The 20287-nt window shown below is 36.3% G+C and overlaps 1 protein-coding gene across 1 annotated transcript; it reads left to right on the forward strand.

Annotated features, from left to right (window-relative positions):
• Positions 1-2218: 2218 nt before the first annotated feature.
• LOC139976201 (BAG family molecular chaperone regulator 1-like) lies at positions 2219-18184 on the forward strand. Its single transcript, XM_071984724.1, has 6 exons — positions 2219-2383; positions 5417-5542; positions 8283-8365; positions 9640-9753; positions 11204-11311; positions 15041-18184. Exons 1-6 carry the CDS (start codon positions 2335-2337, stop codon positions 15167-15169), a joined length of 609 nt encoding a protein of 202 aa, XP_071840825.1. The 5' UTR covers positions 2219-2334; the 3' UTR covers positions 15170-18184.
• The last annotated feature ends 2103 nt before the right edge of the window (positions 18185-20287 follow it).

A 20287-nucleotide genomic window follows, 5' to 3' on the forward strand; every position in this document is an offset into this window, starting at 1 on the left:
CTTTCGGCAATACTCATATATTGTATCTGATTTCTAAGAGACTCGTAATACACATTTGACGATGAACATGGCACAGTCTCGATGCAATGCCACGGGCTGCGGTTGAGAGGGGATCAGTAGTTTGGTTTTCGTGCCCAGGCTCTTCCTTGGGTGACTTTTCTTAAATCTTAAAAAGTATTTATGTAAATAAATAATAGTTCATCTTTCATATACATTATAATGTGCAGAAGATCGCCGAACAACATTTAACCTGATCATGTGAAGAATCCGGGGGATCGCATGAGGGGGTTATTTTCCCAAGAATTTGTGATTGAAAATCATTGAGTGAAACCAAGAAATAACTGATAATACTACAGAGTGAATAACACCAAATAACCATTGGGTAAGCTCCAACAAACTTGTTATAATAGTATCAGAGAAAGGTCAACTTTTCATGACCATTTTGGTCCGTAATATACCTTAACCCTTTAAGAGAGGAAAGGATTTCAAAATCTATATTCGATTGCGGTGCTGTGGTCGTCGAGTAGATAAATGCGGTGGCGTTTATAGCAGTGCGGCTTGACGAAATCGGGAGGTTCGTGGTTCGACTCCCGGCCGGGATATAGTAAGGTTTGCTTTTCATCCAAGAGCAATCTAAGGGTTTCCCATTTGAAAAGACTTTCTAAATTGAAAAGATTGCAAATTTGAGTTAAAATGTTGAATTGGAAGCCACCCGACGTGTAAGTTGTAATAAGCCCTTGCGAGTATTTCCCACATTCGTGGTCGCTTAATCGTGGCAAAAATAACTGCCTTTATTATTGTTATTGTTGTTGTTATTATTATAATTATTATTATTATTACTAACATTATTATAATTACTACTATTACTACAACTACTACTCCTACTATTGTTAACATACCAATGCAAACACACGCAGATATCAATGAAGGGAAAAAAACAGAAGGATGAATTATATACAACTACTTTGAATTATTAACTATTTAAATAACTTAGTACATTTGAGGTATAATAGCTATCATGGTAAAGCCTACTTATGGGTCATTGAAGTCAATTCCCAAGAAGGAGTGGCCAATATGTGGCATGTTCCTCCAGAAAAAGAAATAGACTTCAATTTGTAAATTTTGAGACATATTTACTAATAAATTAGGCCTTACTTCTCCGCAAAGTGATTCATTTGCAAATATGTTTTTTATTTTTTTATTGAAAGTTTCAGTCTAACTGTTTTCAATTAATTGTTGCGATACGGTGCATCAAAATAAGCATTTAAAAATATTTCAAATTGTATTTGGTATTATTCAGGAAGAAAGAAACAGGCTTAACGATTCATGGCGTCTATAAATTGTCGTACTTTTGCTCTCATTTGTATTTCTGAAATCATTTTCCAAGATGAATGGTTCATAGAGATTACAGGATTTGACTCCTTGTAGCGTCTGGTAGAGGGTACGGTTATCACATCTTGCCTGGTGGTTGATTGAAAGGTTTAGGCTGCTGCGAAGCCATACAGTAGAAATTACAGCCGCGATCACTCCAGAATAGACGAATGCTCCAGTTGTTTTCTAGTGTTGATTTCAAGGATTTCTTTTCCGCCTCTTCTTCTCTCGTTTATGCATAAGAATCATGATTAAAAGTAAATAAGTTTTTAGATGAATTAAAAATAAGTTAAATCACATGTAGATAGTAAAATAACGTCAACGAAAATCAAGAAAAGCTCTCCAGGATAGAGCCTGGAAACGAAAATTAGACAACTTGATTCACTCAAAACCCTGCACTTCGCTTACATCGAGGCAGTAACCGTATAATCATGACGGGGTTACGTCAAGTTCATTGAAATGAAACGATTATTATTAGACCCTTCTGATTCGAATGCTTATCGGGACATGAATTCATGGGGGATTCTATACAACTGAGCTTCTAATGTAGTCTACTATGATGGGAATAAACAAATATAACCATTAATCAGCACATACCTCCGAATTTAAGAGCCAATCAAAAGTAAAGCCAAGAAATTTCCAGCTGGATATATCCATCTTCTGTTAACGGAAGTAAGTGATGGGATAGACACTTTGTTTAATAATATGCGGCATTAGCGGTTAATTTGACACAAACATATGATCGGTAACATATGGGAAGCAGTGTTATCTTTCCTGTCGGGACGCCAGGTTGAACCCCCGTACTATCGATTCCTTCCTAGACTAGAATTAATCTAGCAAGTTTGACATCCAAAGATTGGTCACTTGATCAATAGTGATCGATAATGCACATCCACGAAGTTTACGAGTAATATGTGTGGACCGAATCCCATATAAGGAAGAGAATGGCGGTTCACTTCTGAAATGGGTGAAGAAACAATACGAGACACCATCTTTGTCATTCTTGCTCACGGTAATTCAGAAATAAAGCAAAAGGAAACAAATTCAACAAACGGTTTTACTGTTGCTACACTAGCCTAATACTACTGTAATACTGAACCAATGACAATAGCGTAGGCTAGGCTGGGAGTGTGACTGTGGTGGCATGTATTATAGTTGATACTGTAGATAGCATTAGCCTAACATTTACAGTTGCAAATATAAGTCACAGTGGCCTAACTGAGTAAAGCCTCATGCGTTCGATCTCGACGGTATAGAAAACTCTCCCTTGTTTGTTTATACTGTGTAGTAAATTATCACACAAACTTGAGGATATATTTACTTTTTAATGAGAAACAATGTTGCCAATGCAGTTATGTTTGGCTGCACACTGTACACTCATGCCCATGGTTTCAATGACAAGCAAAGCAAATGTACCTGTGAAATGTGGTTTTTGTTCGTTTTTCTCAGCTACTGTATAGGCTTACTGTATGTCCAATGGTTGCTTTGATATTGACTATTTAACAAAGATGATAGAATATGTTTCTTTGTTCCATCTCAGTCTGAAGCAAGACAGTACATCATCGTGATTGAGCGACTATTTACTGCACGGCAGTATCAAACACAATTTTAGAATAAGTCACTGGTTAGTTCCTCTTTACAATGCAATCCATGTTATGGTTCAAGATCACTTATTTAAAAGCAATAAGGACAGGATGTAACTATGACAAAACGGGAGAATGCACACATACATAATACAAAAACACAAAAATAATTGGAAAAAATGATGAATGTGATTTTGTTGTCATTACTCTATATATGCATAGTTAGCCTAGGCTTACTGTTAAACGTAAATGCAGTAGTATTCTGTGATTGACATTTCATATATATAGTATGTAACCTGCAGGGTTTCTCACAAGCTTGAAACATGCTTTATGTCTTGCCTCCCATGCTGTCTTGGCACCCCATATCCTCAAGTCATCAATGTGTCCAGGCTTGATGGGAGGAGGTCAGGAAAGGTGCAGTCCAGGTACCTGGGGGTTAATAAGGTGCTTGGGAAAATATGGATGGGCCCTTGGAAATATGGGGCAACGTTTAGTGCATCCTGATTTTTGTAAGGTATAAAGATAGATGGGAGGGTATGTAAAGGAGGGAACTTGTGACATAATTATAACCGGGGTCCAACCTGACTCTTGATGCCTCTGGATGTGTCGTTCAATCCGACATGTCAGTGGCCACCTTACCCACAGTTAGCTTGAAGTATTTCATCTTGAGACTGAAAATGGTGTAGTACTTGCAAACTGTGTTCTTCCTAATCAAAGAGGTACTGTATTTTGTTCCTCAGAACTGAAGACTTACTGTACGTAAGGGAAATGATCACATCTGGAGGTGTGTGGTTTCTCTGCATTTGGCTGACAATGTAGATAGGAAAATGGCCGAGCTAAATCGTGCATTACAACAAATGGTACTGACGAGTGTTTCATAACGGCTATTAATGCTACATTCCTACCAACTTAATCAACTAAATTCCTGTTAGGTGGTATTGGATCACTGCATTTGAGGTTAATATGTTATTTCAAGCACACAAGAGGTGTTGGCAGGTCCTTGGTTTACTCGCGGACATCAAGATGTAGACAAAATTTTAAAGCAATTGACTGTTGGTTAGAAGGTTTACTTGTTAGCAGGTTGTCTATTTTCTATGAAACTAACTTTAATCCGCACAGGATATCCTCCTGATTAGCTTCTGTTGAAAACGTTATCTACTTAAATTTGCATATCTCTACTATGTACAGTACTTCTTTGTGGAATGTATACTTGTTTTGCATAGTAATAGGAACTTGGACACTGCTTTTTATTGATTTCTTGCCAAAGGCAAAAGGAATCTCTAGGTGATATTGTGTTGGTGTACATGTCTGTGGTAAACTTTAGCTTTTAAACATGATATCTGATAGAGGACACCGTGGTTGAGCTTTCTTCTTGGTATGTACTATAGGTTCACGGTGCAAGACTCAAATTGGATTTAATGGCGGTCGAAGGACATTTAGGGTCAACAGCTCAGTTACATTCTGAAAATCTTGTAAACAACTCCAAAACTAAAACATAAATGAAATGCATACTCTATATTTAGATTAACCTTTGTGAGTACAAGTACCATATTGTTTGCAGAGCAGTCAGAGGTCATTCGAGGTCAACACAGGTCAAAGCTTAGTCTGAAAACTGCATTTATGATTACTTGCGTTAATCTGTACCTTAATCGATTCCATAAACAACTCCAAAAGTAAAACATGAATGAACTTCATACTCTATATTTAGATCCACCTTTGTGAGTACAAGTACCATATATGTTTGCAGAGCAGTCAGAGGTCATTTGAGGTCAACACAGGTCAAAGCTTAGTCTGAAAACTGCATTTATGATTACTTGCTTTAATCTGTACCTTAATCGATACCATAACCCTGTTGGTTCTACTGTACAGGCCATAAAGTATGAAACCCTAGTTATGTAAATTATAACCTAAAAGCTAAATCATGAACTTCTGACGTACACTAGATCGAGATGAGTTTGCAGTCTCTTAAAGGTCTGCTGTATAGACCCCAACTGTAGCACGTTATCATGGAAAAGTTTCTTGAGATTACGTAATCGACCTGCCTTGGTCGTAAGATGACCTCTTTTTTCCAATATGTCTGCAACTCCTGCCACATACATTTTCTTGTAGGAGGGTCTTTGTGTGAACGCTGTATCATTAACTACACTGTAGACATGAACATATTTCCACACAGTGTTTACACAAAGAGCCTCATGGTGTTAAGAAGCTATGTAGGCTATATTGTAGTACCTTGAGGTGGATTACTTAATCACAAAACTCTCCTAGCTAAAGCGTGCTATAATTGCAGCCAATAAAGCAGATCTTTAAGTTGTGAACAATGATCAAATCTCAAAAATGTTGTATGCATTGAGTAGTTGGTGAGCTATTAGCTGTTCTCACATACAATATGACAAGGCAATGATCAGTATAAAGCCTGTTGGCTTTCAGGTTTAATATAGATCTCTTATTGTTTACCCAAACAGGTCCACAAAGGTACAACCTTCAAGTGAGTGCGTCAGAGAGTAAAGACGTTTGCGTGTCTGACTTGAAAGAGACGGCTTATCAAGTACTTGGTATCCCTCCAGAAAATCAAAAGATTATTCATAAAGGTATGATGTCACTCAATCTCTCTGCTGTTAACAGATCTCATAAACTTTCAACAAACCTTAAAGTGGTCATGTCTTCCTGATTTTTAACATGATATCAAGATGTGGTTTCTGACCGGCTACATTTTTGGCAGAGAAAATGTGGAACATTTGTTCTTCTGAAGAAGTCAACTCGGAGTTCCTCTTGTTGAGGTCGTAACAGGACTTGAGTACAGCATCACGTTAGTAAGTCACCATTAAGCATTGTTTGAATAGAGCAATATCATCTGGAAAAGATACTTTAGTTGCTTTCTTTGGTATAAATCATGCAAAACATTTATGAGTTATCTCATAACTGTGATAAACCTTATAACTCACCAGCAAGAAGTATGATGTGGTCAAACAGAACAGTCAGGCACTGATTCATTTCATTTAATGTGGCACTTTCTAGGCCTACCGTTCTGTATCTGTTCATTAGTGTGAAACCATGCAATGTTTTTAAGTGAGTAGTTGGGCCTAGATTTTTCACCGTAATATTTATAAAAATAAGAGGAAGAAATACAGGTCTATAAAGAGCAATTTTAGTCTATGTTAATAATCACCTGCCACGGCATTCACTTCAACTTTGGTTCTGAAAAAGGCTTCAAAGAGAGTACACAGGATAATTACTGGTTTTACTTCACTACGTGATGGACACAGCATCTTTCAAGCAGTTATTCCTTATATGATCCTAAATCTCTTAATTGTCAACTATCTTTGCTGAGTTACATGTCCAGAAACAGTTGTAGTCAGGATACAACATCATGTTAGGCTCCAAACCTATCCCTGATGCACATCCTTTACAAGAATATCCCATAGCATATATTTTCCTCTGGCATTCATTAGGTTCTCTGAGCTAAGTTTTGCAAAGAACTCGAATTGTTTCCTTCAAGTACTGTACAGTATGTTGTCAGATCTGATGGTTGATGTAAGATACTGTTTGTGAACACCCCACCCCCAGTGATTTGATCTTATTGTTTTTCTTCTCTTTTCAAATTTTTCAAACCGATATAATATTTCTTTGTTAAAAATTAAGTGAGGAGTTAAACATCATGTCAGAATTAAATCAATAATATTTTTAAACAGTGATATTAAGCACCTGTCGTCCACAAGCCATTAACAAAGTAAATATCACTGCTACACGATCTGCTAGCCAGCAGCTGGATGAATACCTGTATGTCATTCTGGGTTCATCAACTGTGGCCCCGTTTCTGTTGGGTTGCTCTCATGTTCAGTTCCATTCTATAATATCCAGAGAGCTGTGTTTGCAATGCATCTTTGAACAATCTAACAATGCAGTATTGGTTCTGCTTTAAATAATATTACCAAAAATATTGATTTAATTTTTGTCAATGTCATTGTTCAATTGACAAAGGAGCGACATCTTCTTAGCATCGGGTTGAAGTTGTCAAACAGTTCCTACTGTATATTGTATTTTTTGCAGATATTGATTATATTGTTATGCTTTGTATCATAATGAAGGATAGAGTGAACCTTGAAGCAAACAGGTGTGATGTCATAGTTGCAAACTGATAACTGTGAAATGTGTTGCATTATGTTTCCCTTTAAATATTGTTTTAACCTTGAATTTTCCACAAATTCTTATCTTAGGGGAATGTTTAAGTTTTAAAACAATATACAGGTACAGTATATGCAAATGACTGTTATAGTACTGTAGTGTATTCACACAGTATGCTCAACATTGCAATCTAATTCTGAAGGAGAAAATTGGATGTAAATTTGCAAAAGAGTAGAAGGCAGTAAAACAGTGTTCTTCTAGAACAGACAAAATGTGTCCAACTCATATTTTATCTCAACACATTATAATACTTTCAAAAGAATATATGTACTTCTTTCATTAGCCAAAGTAACTTTTTGACTGGAATTATCCTTTTAATGACCAAACTGGCACATTTACCAATGGGAGATAATTTCACCCATTTTCTGGCACAAAGGTAATATATACCATACAGTAGTTAATTGTAATTGAGAGGCAAATACAAAGACCTTTTGTTTCTAATAAATTACAAACTGCACATATTTTTGTCTTTTGTGGCAGAAACTGAGCACTAAAGTTAGCATGTAAAATTACAGTATCGGAGTCAATGTGATGGACGTTGTGATTCAAATCCATCTTGAGGAAAGAAAAAAACATTTGATACAAACAAGATTAAATGAGTTTGTAGTGTATCACATGTCATTATGCAAGTGATACTGTAGACTTTTGTAGTGTTCGAGACTGCCTGGGGTGTGTGTGGGGGGGGGGAGGGGCTTTGGGGGAGGGACTAATAGGTCATAATACAGAGTCATCGGCCTAATAGCAATAAAATATCTAGTAGAATATGAAGTAAATTCAGCTTACACAGAAAGCCATTGTCTTTGACTGTCATGTTACATTCGTTACTCAGACGCAGCACTTAGATGAGTGTTTACCTTTCCAGTCATGGCTCGTATTATGGTTAACTTTTAATAAAAACCAGCTGCACGCTGTCAAACAAACAACGATTGAATATTAACCCTACTCTGTGGCACTCTACCTAATTTTGCTCTGATCTAATTTGCTCTGTATTTATATTCTGTCAAATTTTGATAATAATTTTCACAATCATGTAAATGTTTGATATCTTTGGACATTTATCTACTTCATTTCCTATTTTGAATATTTATTTTGGTATTTGAGTTTTATTTATTTTCCCTCTCGCTTTTGTTGTTGTTGTTATAACAGGAAAGCAGTTGTCGGATCCCAAGAGGCCTTTGTATGCGTATGGAGTAACCAGTGGTAGCAGGCTTATGGTGATGGGGAGTAAAGTAAGCTTATCTGGATTTATGGTAACATTTTAAGCGTTAGGGTAGGATTTTGCCAGTCATTCCCATGAACAACTGGGGATGATGTTTGTTGAGGTTTTCTGAAGGTGGAAGTTTTCATCTAAGAAGGATCATGTGGAATGTTCTAGGACATACATACAAGCACGCACACACACACGCACGCATGTCTGTTTTACATTCAGACCGAGGACCCCATTGTATTTTCCATTGTTCAAATCCACGTACCCTAACCTTAACAATACCCCATACAATAGAATTCTTCCGAGGACGTGGTGATTCTTTAGAAATCACAACCGAGGACCTGGAATTCTTTTGTTCAAGTCCTCGGTCAGAATACAAAACTAACGCACACACACATACATACATGTGGCTGCATAGTTTTGTAATAGATTATAATTATTACCTGGATGATTGAGTAGTTCAGGGTTCTAGATAAAGTGCAGTTGGGCAAATAAAGTGCCTTAGAAAGTGCTTTAGAAAACATAAGTTAAGGAGTGTATAACAATCAAACTTCAAGTATAAAATATCCTTTACTCGATATTTGCAAAAGAAATTCATATATTATTTATAAACATATAGTTAAAGGGATCAACTCATGGTATTATCATGATATCGAGTTTGCCATTCAACTAGAGATGGCCTATAGGACAGCGCCCTCAGTTGATTTCTATAGGAACTGGAGAGCCCCAACTATCTATGTTTTACACTGTTTTTTGCCAAAGGATAAAAATTTGTGTTCGAAAAATTTAAGACCTTAACAGTGGAATTTGATATCACCAGCTTTACTGAACTGAGTGCAATTTGCAGATTTGAGGATGAAGAACTGCCAGAATTGATTTTACTTTTGACAAGATAGGTAAATACTATCTTGTCTGAGCTCTGGTCTTGTAAACAGACTGGTTGTTAGGTTTCCATGTCCAGAAATATGTGGTAATCGCAAGCCCCTTGGACCACCACTACTGTACAAGTAATCCCATCGTAATCATCTCTCTTGTTATGTGGAATGGTGTTTGTAGAACATTGGAGTTAGAGGGAAGGCTCTATATACTCATGATCGTTTTTAGAAAACCTCATCACACTGTCATTTTTATCACTCTCTAGAGATTTAGCTTGAATGGAGCTTACTGTCACAGATGTTGCCATCATTACATGAGTAAATCAAAACAAGGGGTAGGGTGGGAGGGGATGGGGGTTAGCTTTTGGTGGCATAATCTCGTCGAAAAGATGTCAATTTTTTTCCGTTTTCTGTACCTCAGAATTCACGTCCAAAGGACCCCAGGCAACAAGAGATTGAGGCAGTTAAAAAGAACGCCGCAAAAGTCGAGCAGAAACAGAATGAGGTCGTTCAGGAATTGGAAGGAATTGAAAAGGTTTATTTGATTTGGGTTTATTTTCTTTACTTTTGTTTCAGGACAAGCTTTTGTTTTGTTCAATGTTCGTTAAACTGTCAGAGTTTACTTAATTTCAGCTCATTGAAAACTGACTGGGATATATTAAACAATGGAAAAGAACAAAGGAATTGATGGCTAGAACAGGATTGTAACCGGTGACCTCTGGGTGCAAAGCCCAGCATTCTACCAACTGAGATATCCAGCCCTATGTTGGTGGCGACCCCTATTTAGCTATTTCTTTGCTGTGGGCGCTGTTTTCACTCTCTAGAGATTAAATCTGCGTGGAACTTACTTTCAAAGATGTATCAACCATTTTATGAGAGATAAAAATGAGAAGAAAAAGGTCACCAGTAGCAAAAGTATGAAACTTTTGAAAGCCTTGTATCTCAGGATCTTACTGTAGCTTGGACAAGATTTTTAATTTTTATGGAGGAATGCGTTCATGATATTGATGTGTAATAAACCGACATGTAATAATTAAATGTGTCATAATCAATAAGCTGACAAACTGCATTTCTATGAAATTTTAATGTCCTTTGCCAAAGTCATTACCTAAACCCTGCCTCAGGAAATTCAGCTCTTCTATTAAAGCAGCATTTTGCGTCCTTTTCTATGGTTTTTCTCAACCTCACTGACTCCACTATGCCGTAACGACATACATAACTAGCTTACTGTATCTATTCAAATCTTACTTCAAATGGGGGCATAAAAGTCCAACAATTTAAAACTTTCAACTTTGTTTTTTCTTGAAGATATTTTACGTTGGGATTCAATAAACCTCGCCCATAATATGAATATTTAAAAGCTACGAACGTCAATGGCCAATACGTAATACAGCACCATGCTTGATTTGTGTAGATTGTCTATGGCAGTTGTACCATGGAGCTCTTAGAGTCCAGCTAGCTAGTTGTACCAAGTTACCAACTCAACTTTTTGAATCTATTTTTAGCAACAGCTCATAACTAAACCTGCAACGCTGATTGGTTGAATTCAAACTAGTAGGTTGGGGGAACTGTATGCGATTAATATGAAATGTGTAATTTGTCGGAGGACACTTTTCTCATTATCTGCAAATGTCCTTAATTACTCGCCAATTAACGCTTTTGGCAGTGAAAAAACTTGGCTAATATCTTAGTTTGCTGTTTTGTGATTGATATATGTAAAAACCTTGATGGACTTGTCAAAAAAGTGGAAAACGGCGACAAAACTCAAAATGCTGCTTTAAAACGGCACGTTATCACTTGTAACATTGTCGTTATGATTTTGCTTCCCTATTCTGTGGTTTTGAAGGAGAGGGTGCATGGGGATATATGTATTTGCAGAAGGAATTAGTGTTCATTATTAAAGTAGTATTGAGACAGTTGGTGAGATTGCAGACATTTTACTTTAACATAAACTTTTTGTTTTTTTTTCTTCTTTCTTTTTCTAGGGCTTCCTAGAAAGTGCTCTTGTTCAAGAAGCACTTCAGAAATTGGAAAGGAGATTAGCATCTTGCAGTGAGGAATTCTTGAAACTACTGGAGTCGCTGGATTCTTTGGTAAGTATCTTAGAAATAGATAGGTTCAGGACAGGAGCTGTTTGGACAAGAATAAGAAGTGCACCGCCCAGCTAGACAACAAGTGTTTCCAAGGGGTGGTGACGGGGTGGGGAAAGGAGTTGACTTGAGGGGAAAGATTTGGTGTCTTATTGAATACACAGAGGTGCAGCTGAAATAACCTCAATTCTCACCTAATCTTTTCCCTCTTCTCCTGCCCCCCCCCCCCCGGGCCGATATACATTTACAGTACCGAGTTCAAGGCTCACATCCTATCATGCAGGAGGGCTAATGATGAAAGCAGCGCATGTACACAATAGTATATTGTGTTTGTTGGTTAGGCTTTTGCTAATCACATGGTCATGTTCAATACATTCTTAGTTCCTGACATCTTTAGTGACCAGGTCGGTACAAGATGTGACAGTTAGATGTCCCTTTTCACCTTCCGAATGTTACGCAGTATTATGGTTGTGCTGAATTTTTGAACTATCTGGAATGTGAAATATTGCAGTTTTTTTGGCCATGACAAAATCTAGGTAACATAAAATTGTTATATATCCTAAAAAATAATTCACAGCATTTTTCATAAGGACTGGATATTTCAAACTGACAATTGGTATGTGTTAAAACATCAGGTGAACTGATAGATAATAGTACTCAACTGGATTTTAATCATTTTAACTTTTTTTGTGAAAATAGTACTTTGAAATTTGACATTTGAATGGATGTAAATTATTAATTCAATCCAATAGGAAGTAGTTTTCTCAATATATTATACGAAGAGTCATGTAAATAAGTAACAAAAACCTAAACATCTTTATTTCTTTTCCTGAAGTTTGCCACATCAGTGCTTAAAAGTGGAAATTTCGTCAGAGCTTTTGGCTGATAGTAGTATTGGTATTCGGTGAAGTTAATGTATCATGTCTTGATGTGATCCATCTTTGATTTGACTCCCTCAAGATGTATCTCAGTGTCTGGCCACGCCAGCCTCTTCGAAGTTGCCTCATAGCTCTGGTAGCATTAGTACAGTATCTGGCGTAGATGTCTTTTGTGCTGTGACCAGAGACTTTTAACACCACAGTATCAGAAAGGAACCCTTGTACTTGTAGTTCAAACTTGTAACTTGTCCAAAGTTGATGCCATATCCCTGAAAAATGTCATGATAGATTATGATTGTAATAAATCGTGTTGTATCTGCAAAGGTTGTGAGGCACAGGAGAGGGGAGGAGAAGAAAAAAAAAGCACTGTAAATAAGGTAACAGCCTTAAATCCTAAAGTAGACTGACCTTTTGAAGTGTGAACATGTCTAGAAGTGAACAGATTTATATTTATGGACATAAAAAAATGGAACAAATATATTCTCTAGAACGAATGTTTGCAGCGAAGTGTTTGCATTCATCAAGACCTATTTTACTGTCTTCTCTCTTTCATAAATGCTTTCTTTTTTAAAAACAATAAAATACTTTTCGAAAAAGAAATGATTGTGAATGGTTGTAAAAAGAAGGAAACTATAAAAGAAAAATAAAAAATTGCAAAGCAAACAGAAATGGGAGTCAATTTTGTGACATGCATTGCAGTCGGTTATAGCTAGACTAATGTATAGATTATCCATCTCAGTATTTAATGGTTATCCCATTAACGGCAATCATAAAACCAATGTTTGACCTTTCAAGACTCAGCTTTATTGAAAGAAGTTACCAGATAGGTCCGATACATGCCCTGGTGGCTGATAATTAGGGTAATCAAGATTTGATTGATAGACTCCCAAATTCTGAATGACTAGTCCCAGGTACATTATGAGGATTTAACTACTTTGGAATGATTCCTTATCCTTGAGTTGTACGGTAGATAACTGTGGCAAAGGTTGATAACATGGAAGGTTGTATATGTCACTACCAGGGTTTTATTAGTAAAGGAAGCTGCTATGCAAAATTGGAGGAGACATTACTACACAAGTGTGAAGATGAACACATTAGCAGGTCTGGTCAAGGAACCCCTATTTTGAGAATAATTTATATTCTGGCATCTTAGAAAGTAGTCAAGGCAGATTCAAATGTGGATGAAATAAATATGCAGTGGTTTGGTTCGGAAGAAATGAACACTAGCATTGGCTATCGCCATTTCTTCATGTTAATAGTCAAAAAGTTCAGTTGCTCGAAAAAATTTATTTATTGGTTATTTTAAGAGTAAAATTTTACTTACAAACTTAATTCCTCAAGAACTGAAAGCAATGAACATTAAAATGCCAATTCTTCAGTTGGAGAGCAATCTAACTTCTAATTGTACACGTTTGGTTTCCTTTGGTATATGTAAATAATAATTGGAAGAAAGTTTAGAGGGAGGGGAGCTGGCACGGTTCCCCTCCCTCCCCCCCCCCTCGATTTATATTTCAGCTGTTCAGTGAAACCTCATTCTGTTCTTAGTATGGCTAATGAGGAAAACCTTCCACACCATGCTAGGAAACCAGTATCCTATCAAATATCATATATATCATGGCTAATTATTTATTTATTTATGGACTTGCAAGGTATCCAAATGAAACATTAAGACATGACATGCAATTTCACGGTTTGATTTAACAGTAATAACTCATAATAGGGTGCATCAAAAAATAATTGCAAGCACATATATCTCTCAGCTTGATTGATGAATAGCCAGTTTCAAGCAAATATTAAATGGCTTGATCAGTGTGATGCAAGGCTATCCCCCCCCCCCCCACCACCACCTTTCATCGTTTAGTTTGGGGTGAAATAGTTCTGTCGGGGAAAGATAAGACCACTGTTAGGGGTGCACACCACATGACACAACCTAACATTTAGACCCAATTTTTCGTTGACATATGCCTTAGAGTGCATCATTTGTAGCCTAATTTGCTTTCTTTTTTTATATTTGGGTTGACCCCCAGATCCCCTACATGGGATCAGCTTCAATGTCCCTGGCAGAGCCACATCCCTCTTTGTTTTACAAACTCCTTAATGTGGATCTGGCCCTTCCATTAAAGGTTCATGCCTAACCTTAGTCAGTTGAGAGAATTTTAGAATACTCCACCACCTTTGAAATCCTGTGCACACCTCTGCAAAGCTATAACTGAATGTAACCTACAGCTTTGAAAAGGTGTCTGGAGCAATCAGTTAGCCCTGTTTGTGTCCTTTGCAGTTGAAAACAGTTGTTGCACCTGGTAAAATTATCAAACATAAAGGAATGTGTGCAAGCCATTAAGGTCTTGAAATGTCATTGCATCAACTCCATTTGAGACTACTCTAAAAGCTGAGATGTTTAGTTGCAAGGAGGAAGTTATTTTTTCAATGTTCTACCTCTAGATGGTTGCTAGGGTTATTTTGTCCCTTTGACATGAAAAGTGGTGGCCAATTGGCTAAGGCGTCGGACTCGTGATTCAAGGATTGCTGGTTCGATTCCTGCCTTTAGTTCATTACGTTGTGTCCTTGGGCAAGATGCTTTATCTCACTTGCCTCTCTCCACCCAGGGGTTAAATGGGTACCTGTGAGGTAACTTGTCATTGGGCGCAGTATATAACTGCTGCCGACTGGAGGGTTGGTCTCTGGGACAGGTTATCATTGACCAGGGGTAATATAACGTCTAATATAAGGCTTTGAGACCTATCGCTGGTATAAAGCGCTATATAAAAATTAAAAAGAGCAAAACAAGTAGGAGTTGTTGGAGGTCATCTGCTCTAACGGTTGTATTTCTCGGTCTCTCTTCCAAATCTTGCAGTCTCTCGCCGATGGTCCAGAGATACTACGAAACAGCAGGAAAACTACAGTTCAACATATACAGAGGCTGTTGGATTCAAACGACAGCCTGAAAAGTAGAATCGCTCAACGGAAGCTAGAGGATAGGTGATGTTTGTGCTATTACCTAGATAAAAGAGCCTCGTGGTATGGGAGATAAGGTATATATATATATATATATATCATCTGTGTGCTAATGGTTACAGCCACGATCACCTCATGTTGGCAGCCTGCAACGGGCATCTGCAAATATCAAATCATAGATGAGACGTGGTCCCACCAACCGGAAGAGTCACGGACACCTTCATAGCTCTGTACAAGATCATGCATGATCAAGTCACTTATATACATGATCATGATCATTATATACATGATCATGTAAGATGACGTGAAATGGGTTTGGTAGGTTGGAAAAGTCATTCATTAAACATGGAGAAACTGATTAGTGTATTCCTCAATGCCCAACATTCCTGGAAAGTGCAATACATTAATGATCTTGATATCAATGGATCAAATATGTGGGATATTATCACACAAGCGCACGGGTAGTGGGTATAGTATGCTAATTAGTATTATGCTAATTAGCTGATTAGTATTAGCTAATTATGCTAATGAGTATTCTAATGCCAGCAGGGTATCATCATGGTTTAATCCTATCAATATTTGTGGCAACGTGAACAGGTTGGAAGAGTCTTCATAAATTATTATTATTATTGTACATCAGAAGACGTCATTTGTTTCATATTGTATCATGTAAAAGGAGATAAACATGATATTGAGTAGAAAGCGTGGTTTTTAAAATCATGTATTATCTTCAGTCGCAGTATTAGTCTCAAACGCCATTAATGCAATGTTTCCAAATTGTATTTTGAAAAGTAGACACCAGATTTTACTTTTGCATGCTAATCTAATAAAAATCTAATAATTCAATGTTCCAAATTGATGTTGTCAAAATCTGTCTTCCCTCCCAAATAGTTGCATGATTTCTTTTGATTAAAAAAGGCAGTGAAAATCAGAAGATAGTGTCCTCTGAATCAGAATCCTTTATTTTGTCAAGAATATTCCACTCAACCCAAATCTTTTGTTAGAATCCTAATGCTCTTGATTTTTATTACGATATAAATATGTTTCGCTATGTACATACGGACACATCATGACACACGATATTATTTTGTCTGTTCTAAACGTTTCACATTTTAAAGCTGGTTCAAAACCTAAGAATATCTGTTACTATTGAAAAGAAAATGTCAGCATGTAGCATTTACCCAACAGCAGTATCAATCATTGCAGGTTTAAACAGACCCAACACACTTTCCATGAATCAGGGCATCGTTGTTGCAATCAGAGGTTTAATGAGGCTTATATATTTAGCTTGTACATAGTCTGACTTTTCTCTGAGAAGACTCGCTTTGTAGCATTTGCCTTGCATATAATGTATTAATAACTTAAAGAACTCTTGTATCAAGCTTGTTGTTTAATGTTGTATTTGTATTGGACACTTTAAATAATAGAAACAAATCTGTGACTTATTTGGACTAAAAAGCCCTGTTATCCAAAATAAAGTGACAGATATCGTTATGCATTTGAATACTTTCACTCTTTTGCATTACAAAATTATCAAAATGGTACTATTCATTTACAAAGAAGGGGCACCTGCAATTTGTGAGAATGGGCACTTTTGAAGTACCATAAATTATAAAGACTTTTTTCTAGTATTTATGCTTCCTCACAGCAAGCCCCTTCAGATATTCCTAGGAATACACCTTTCTTTCTTGTACACCCCAGCACAACCCTTGTTATTGAGTGGTCTTTCTCTTACATTGTCATAACATTTGGTTCATATTATCTGTAGGTAGAGTTAAATCTTTGAGGTCAGTTTGTGGGGCGGGGGCCGCCGGGCGGGAGAATTTGTACAATAAGATTATTACAAAGTACTTTTTGAAAACTTACATTATTTGTGTGCGTGTGCGTGTTTGTGTGATAAGAGATGTTGAGTCTATGGTATTGAGGCATTTATTATTCATCTTTGTTTGTGTGTTAACATATTATATTGAGTCTATGGTGTCGAGGCATGTCAAATTACTGTACTTTGAAATCAAGGTGATGTGTAATTTTGCTATTGTTCATCTCTGTTTGTGTGTTAACATATTACATTGAGTCTATGGTGTTGAGGCATGTCAAATTCCTGTACTTTGAAATCAAGGTGATGTGTATTTTAGCTATTATTCATCTCTGTTTGTGTGTTAACACATATATTGAGTCTATAGTGTTGAGGCATGTAAAATTACTCTACTTTGAAATCAAGGTGATGTGTATTTTAGCTATTATTTATCTCTGTTTGTGTGTTAACACATATATTGAGTCAATAGTGTTGAGGCATGTAAAATTACTCTACTTTGAAATCAAGGTGATGTGTATTTTAGCTATTATTCATCTCTGTTTGTGTGTTAACACATATATTGAGTCTATAGTGTCGAGGCATGTCAAATTCCTGTACTTTGAAATCAAGGTGATGTGTATTTGAGCTATTATTCATCTCTGTTTGTGTGTTAACACATATATTGAGTCTATAGTGTTGAGGCATGTAAAATTCCTGTACTTTGAAATCAAGGTGATGTGTATTTGAGCTATTATTCATCTCTGTTTGTGTGTTAACACATATATTGAGTCTATAGTGTTGAGGCATGTCAAATTACTGTACTTTGAAATCAAGGTGATGTGTATTTTTGCTATTATTCATCTCTGTTTGTGTGTTAACACATATATTGAATCTATAGTGTTGAGGCATGTCAAATTACTGTACTTTGAAATCAAACTGATGTGTATTTGAGCTATTATTCATCTTTGTTTGTGTGTTAACACATATATTGAGTCTATAGTGTTGAGGCATGTCAAATTACTGTACTTTGAAATCAAGGTGATGTGTATTTTAGCTATTATTCATCTTTGTTTGTGTGTTAACACATATATTGAGTCTATAGTGTTGAGGCATGTCAAATTACTGTACTTTGAAATCAAGCTGATGTGTATTTGAGCTGCCATTCAGTGTGAGTTTCAAACCTAAGACCAAATCTGACTTATATGTATGGAATAATAATTACTAACACAATACAGTAGATGTAAAATATCGGATGAAGTGTTTCCTATATTTCTTTACATTTTTTGTTGTCTTTTCCATTTTTTTCCCTCCCTTTTTTGCTAATTTTATTTTATAGGTGTTTGTCTTTTGTTTTTTTTTTCGTTTCTTTGTCTTCTTGTTTTGAAGTGGATTTACAGTGTTAATTATGAACACTCCTTGTTTGATTAAAATATTCTCAGCAACATAGATTTTGTAGTTGTGAGTGAAATTCAGTGTGCAACCACTTGTTACAAAATAATAACATGTATACAAGGTCAAGTTGTATGTTAAATGAAGGACAGGTGAAATGCTATAGTTGGCAGGCAGAGCAACACTTGTCCTTGTAGCTTTTATCATTCTTTTTGCCAACCTTATTGATTTAGTAATTTGGATAATGCATCATTTGGTAAAACATGTAATTTAAACACAGTATGCTTATATTTTATGTGGCATTCTTTAGTGAATCCAACAGCAGATAATGTAGTAGAAAAACATATATATAAGGTTTGAGGACCAACTGGCGATTGAAAACATTTCTTTCAACTAATACTTCCAGGTGGAAATACAAAAAGTAAAACCTTCTTTATTTTGATCTATCAAACTTGCTAAAAGTGACTCATAAATATGACATCAGCTTCAATCAAATAAAATTAACTGGAAAGTTAAATGAACAGTGTTATATTGACTGGGAGGTTATAAACCGATTGGACGGGATAAATCCTGTTGTATCCATAAATTACTTTGCTCTTTATCCAATAAAATAAATGGTTGGAATCGTTTGGCATCACAACATTTGAAACTGTTTTGGTTGTCAGTATATGCAAAACTTTAACTTTTTTAAGCCATATGCAACATTTTCAACTTCTCTGGCCTTCCATCGAGTGATTTCGCTAGCTATGGGACATATTGTCCTCTTTAACGTTTGGTGTATTTTGAAATGGTTTTACCAAGTAAAACTGAACCAAGTGAAGTCATTAAGTATATTGCTAAAAGCACATTGTCTGAACCGAGAAGTCCTTTTGACAATCAAACAATATTTATGTATATATATTTATTATAATTGCATCATCTTATATATTTATTATAATTGCATCATCCCACAGTTGGACAACCTCTCAATACTGTTTTACAGCATCCTGTGAGCTTGTTGTTCCTCAGGGATATTTATTTGCTGGGGTCTTAACTTGTTTTCTGCAGCATACTTCTAAGAATCACTGCATATGTGCAACCATGTAATAACTCGCATATCATCATGGTAACAAATTGTAGGTGTTGGTGCCATGTTTAAGTTACATTAATAAGTGATGGTGTGATGCACATGGTAAAGACATTGAGTGATGGTAACATGCACTGAACTTAATTAGAGATCATGGAGACATCTAATGACGATGATTATGTTACTTGACAGTTTGTTGCTCATTAATCCATTGACTTTGCCATTATCAGGTTACAGAGACATGAATTGGAGATGTAAGTAATCGATGTAGAGTGTGTTTGAGAGTTTTTTATTGTGATTTTCATTTTTAGAGATTTCAAGTGGCAATTATATCAATGTATTGTGAGACTGTAATTAAACCTAGTTATAGTTTATTTCTTTTGATGTAGTGAATAAAATTCTGAAATGATTGGTTATTCAGACGAGACTCTTTAGCTCTTTAGCTTACAGGCTATGACAGAGATTGTCGTGGAACACCTTTCCCGAAACAGCTAAGACAATTCTTGCTCCGATTATGAGTTATTAGATGTGAAAAGTCATTTGATTTGTGATATCTCCCAAATGGAATCAGATATTTCTTAGCTGATTGACAGTTTATATCTCTATCACATAGATCAATAATCATGCCTACATTTTTGTATCCATTATGGACTGCAGCCTCATGATGAAATCACACACAGAGGAGTTGTTTGTTTGTTTGCAAGTGACGTTTTGTTCGTGTCGCTACAAAATGCAGACAGTAATGAAACGTGATAACTTGTTATCCTTTAGCTGGACCTGAGATGTCCATCGCTGTATCGTTTGTATACTGTGCTGTGGGTATTGACCGCAGAGCTACTGACTATACACAAGTGTCTAATTACCGACGGTAGCAAGCTGTGTGTGTATTTTCTGGG

The sequence above is a fragment of the Apostichopus japonicus genome, chromosome 2 (genome assembly GCF_037975245.1).
Source record: "Apostichopus japonicus isolate 1M-3 chromosome 2, ASM3797524v1, whole genome shotgun sequence".
Classification (NCBI taxonomy): domain Eukaryota; kingdom Metazoa; phylum Echinodermata; class Holothuroidea; order Aspidochirotida; family Stichopodidae; genus Apostichopus; species Apostichopus japonicus.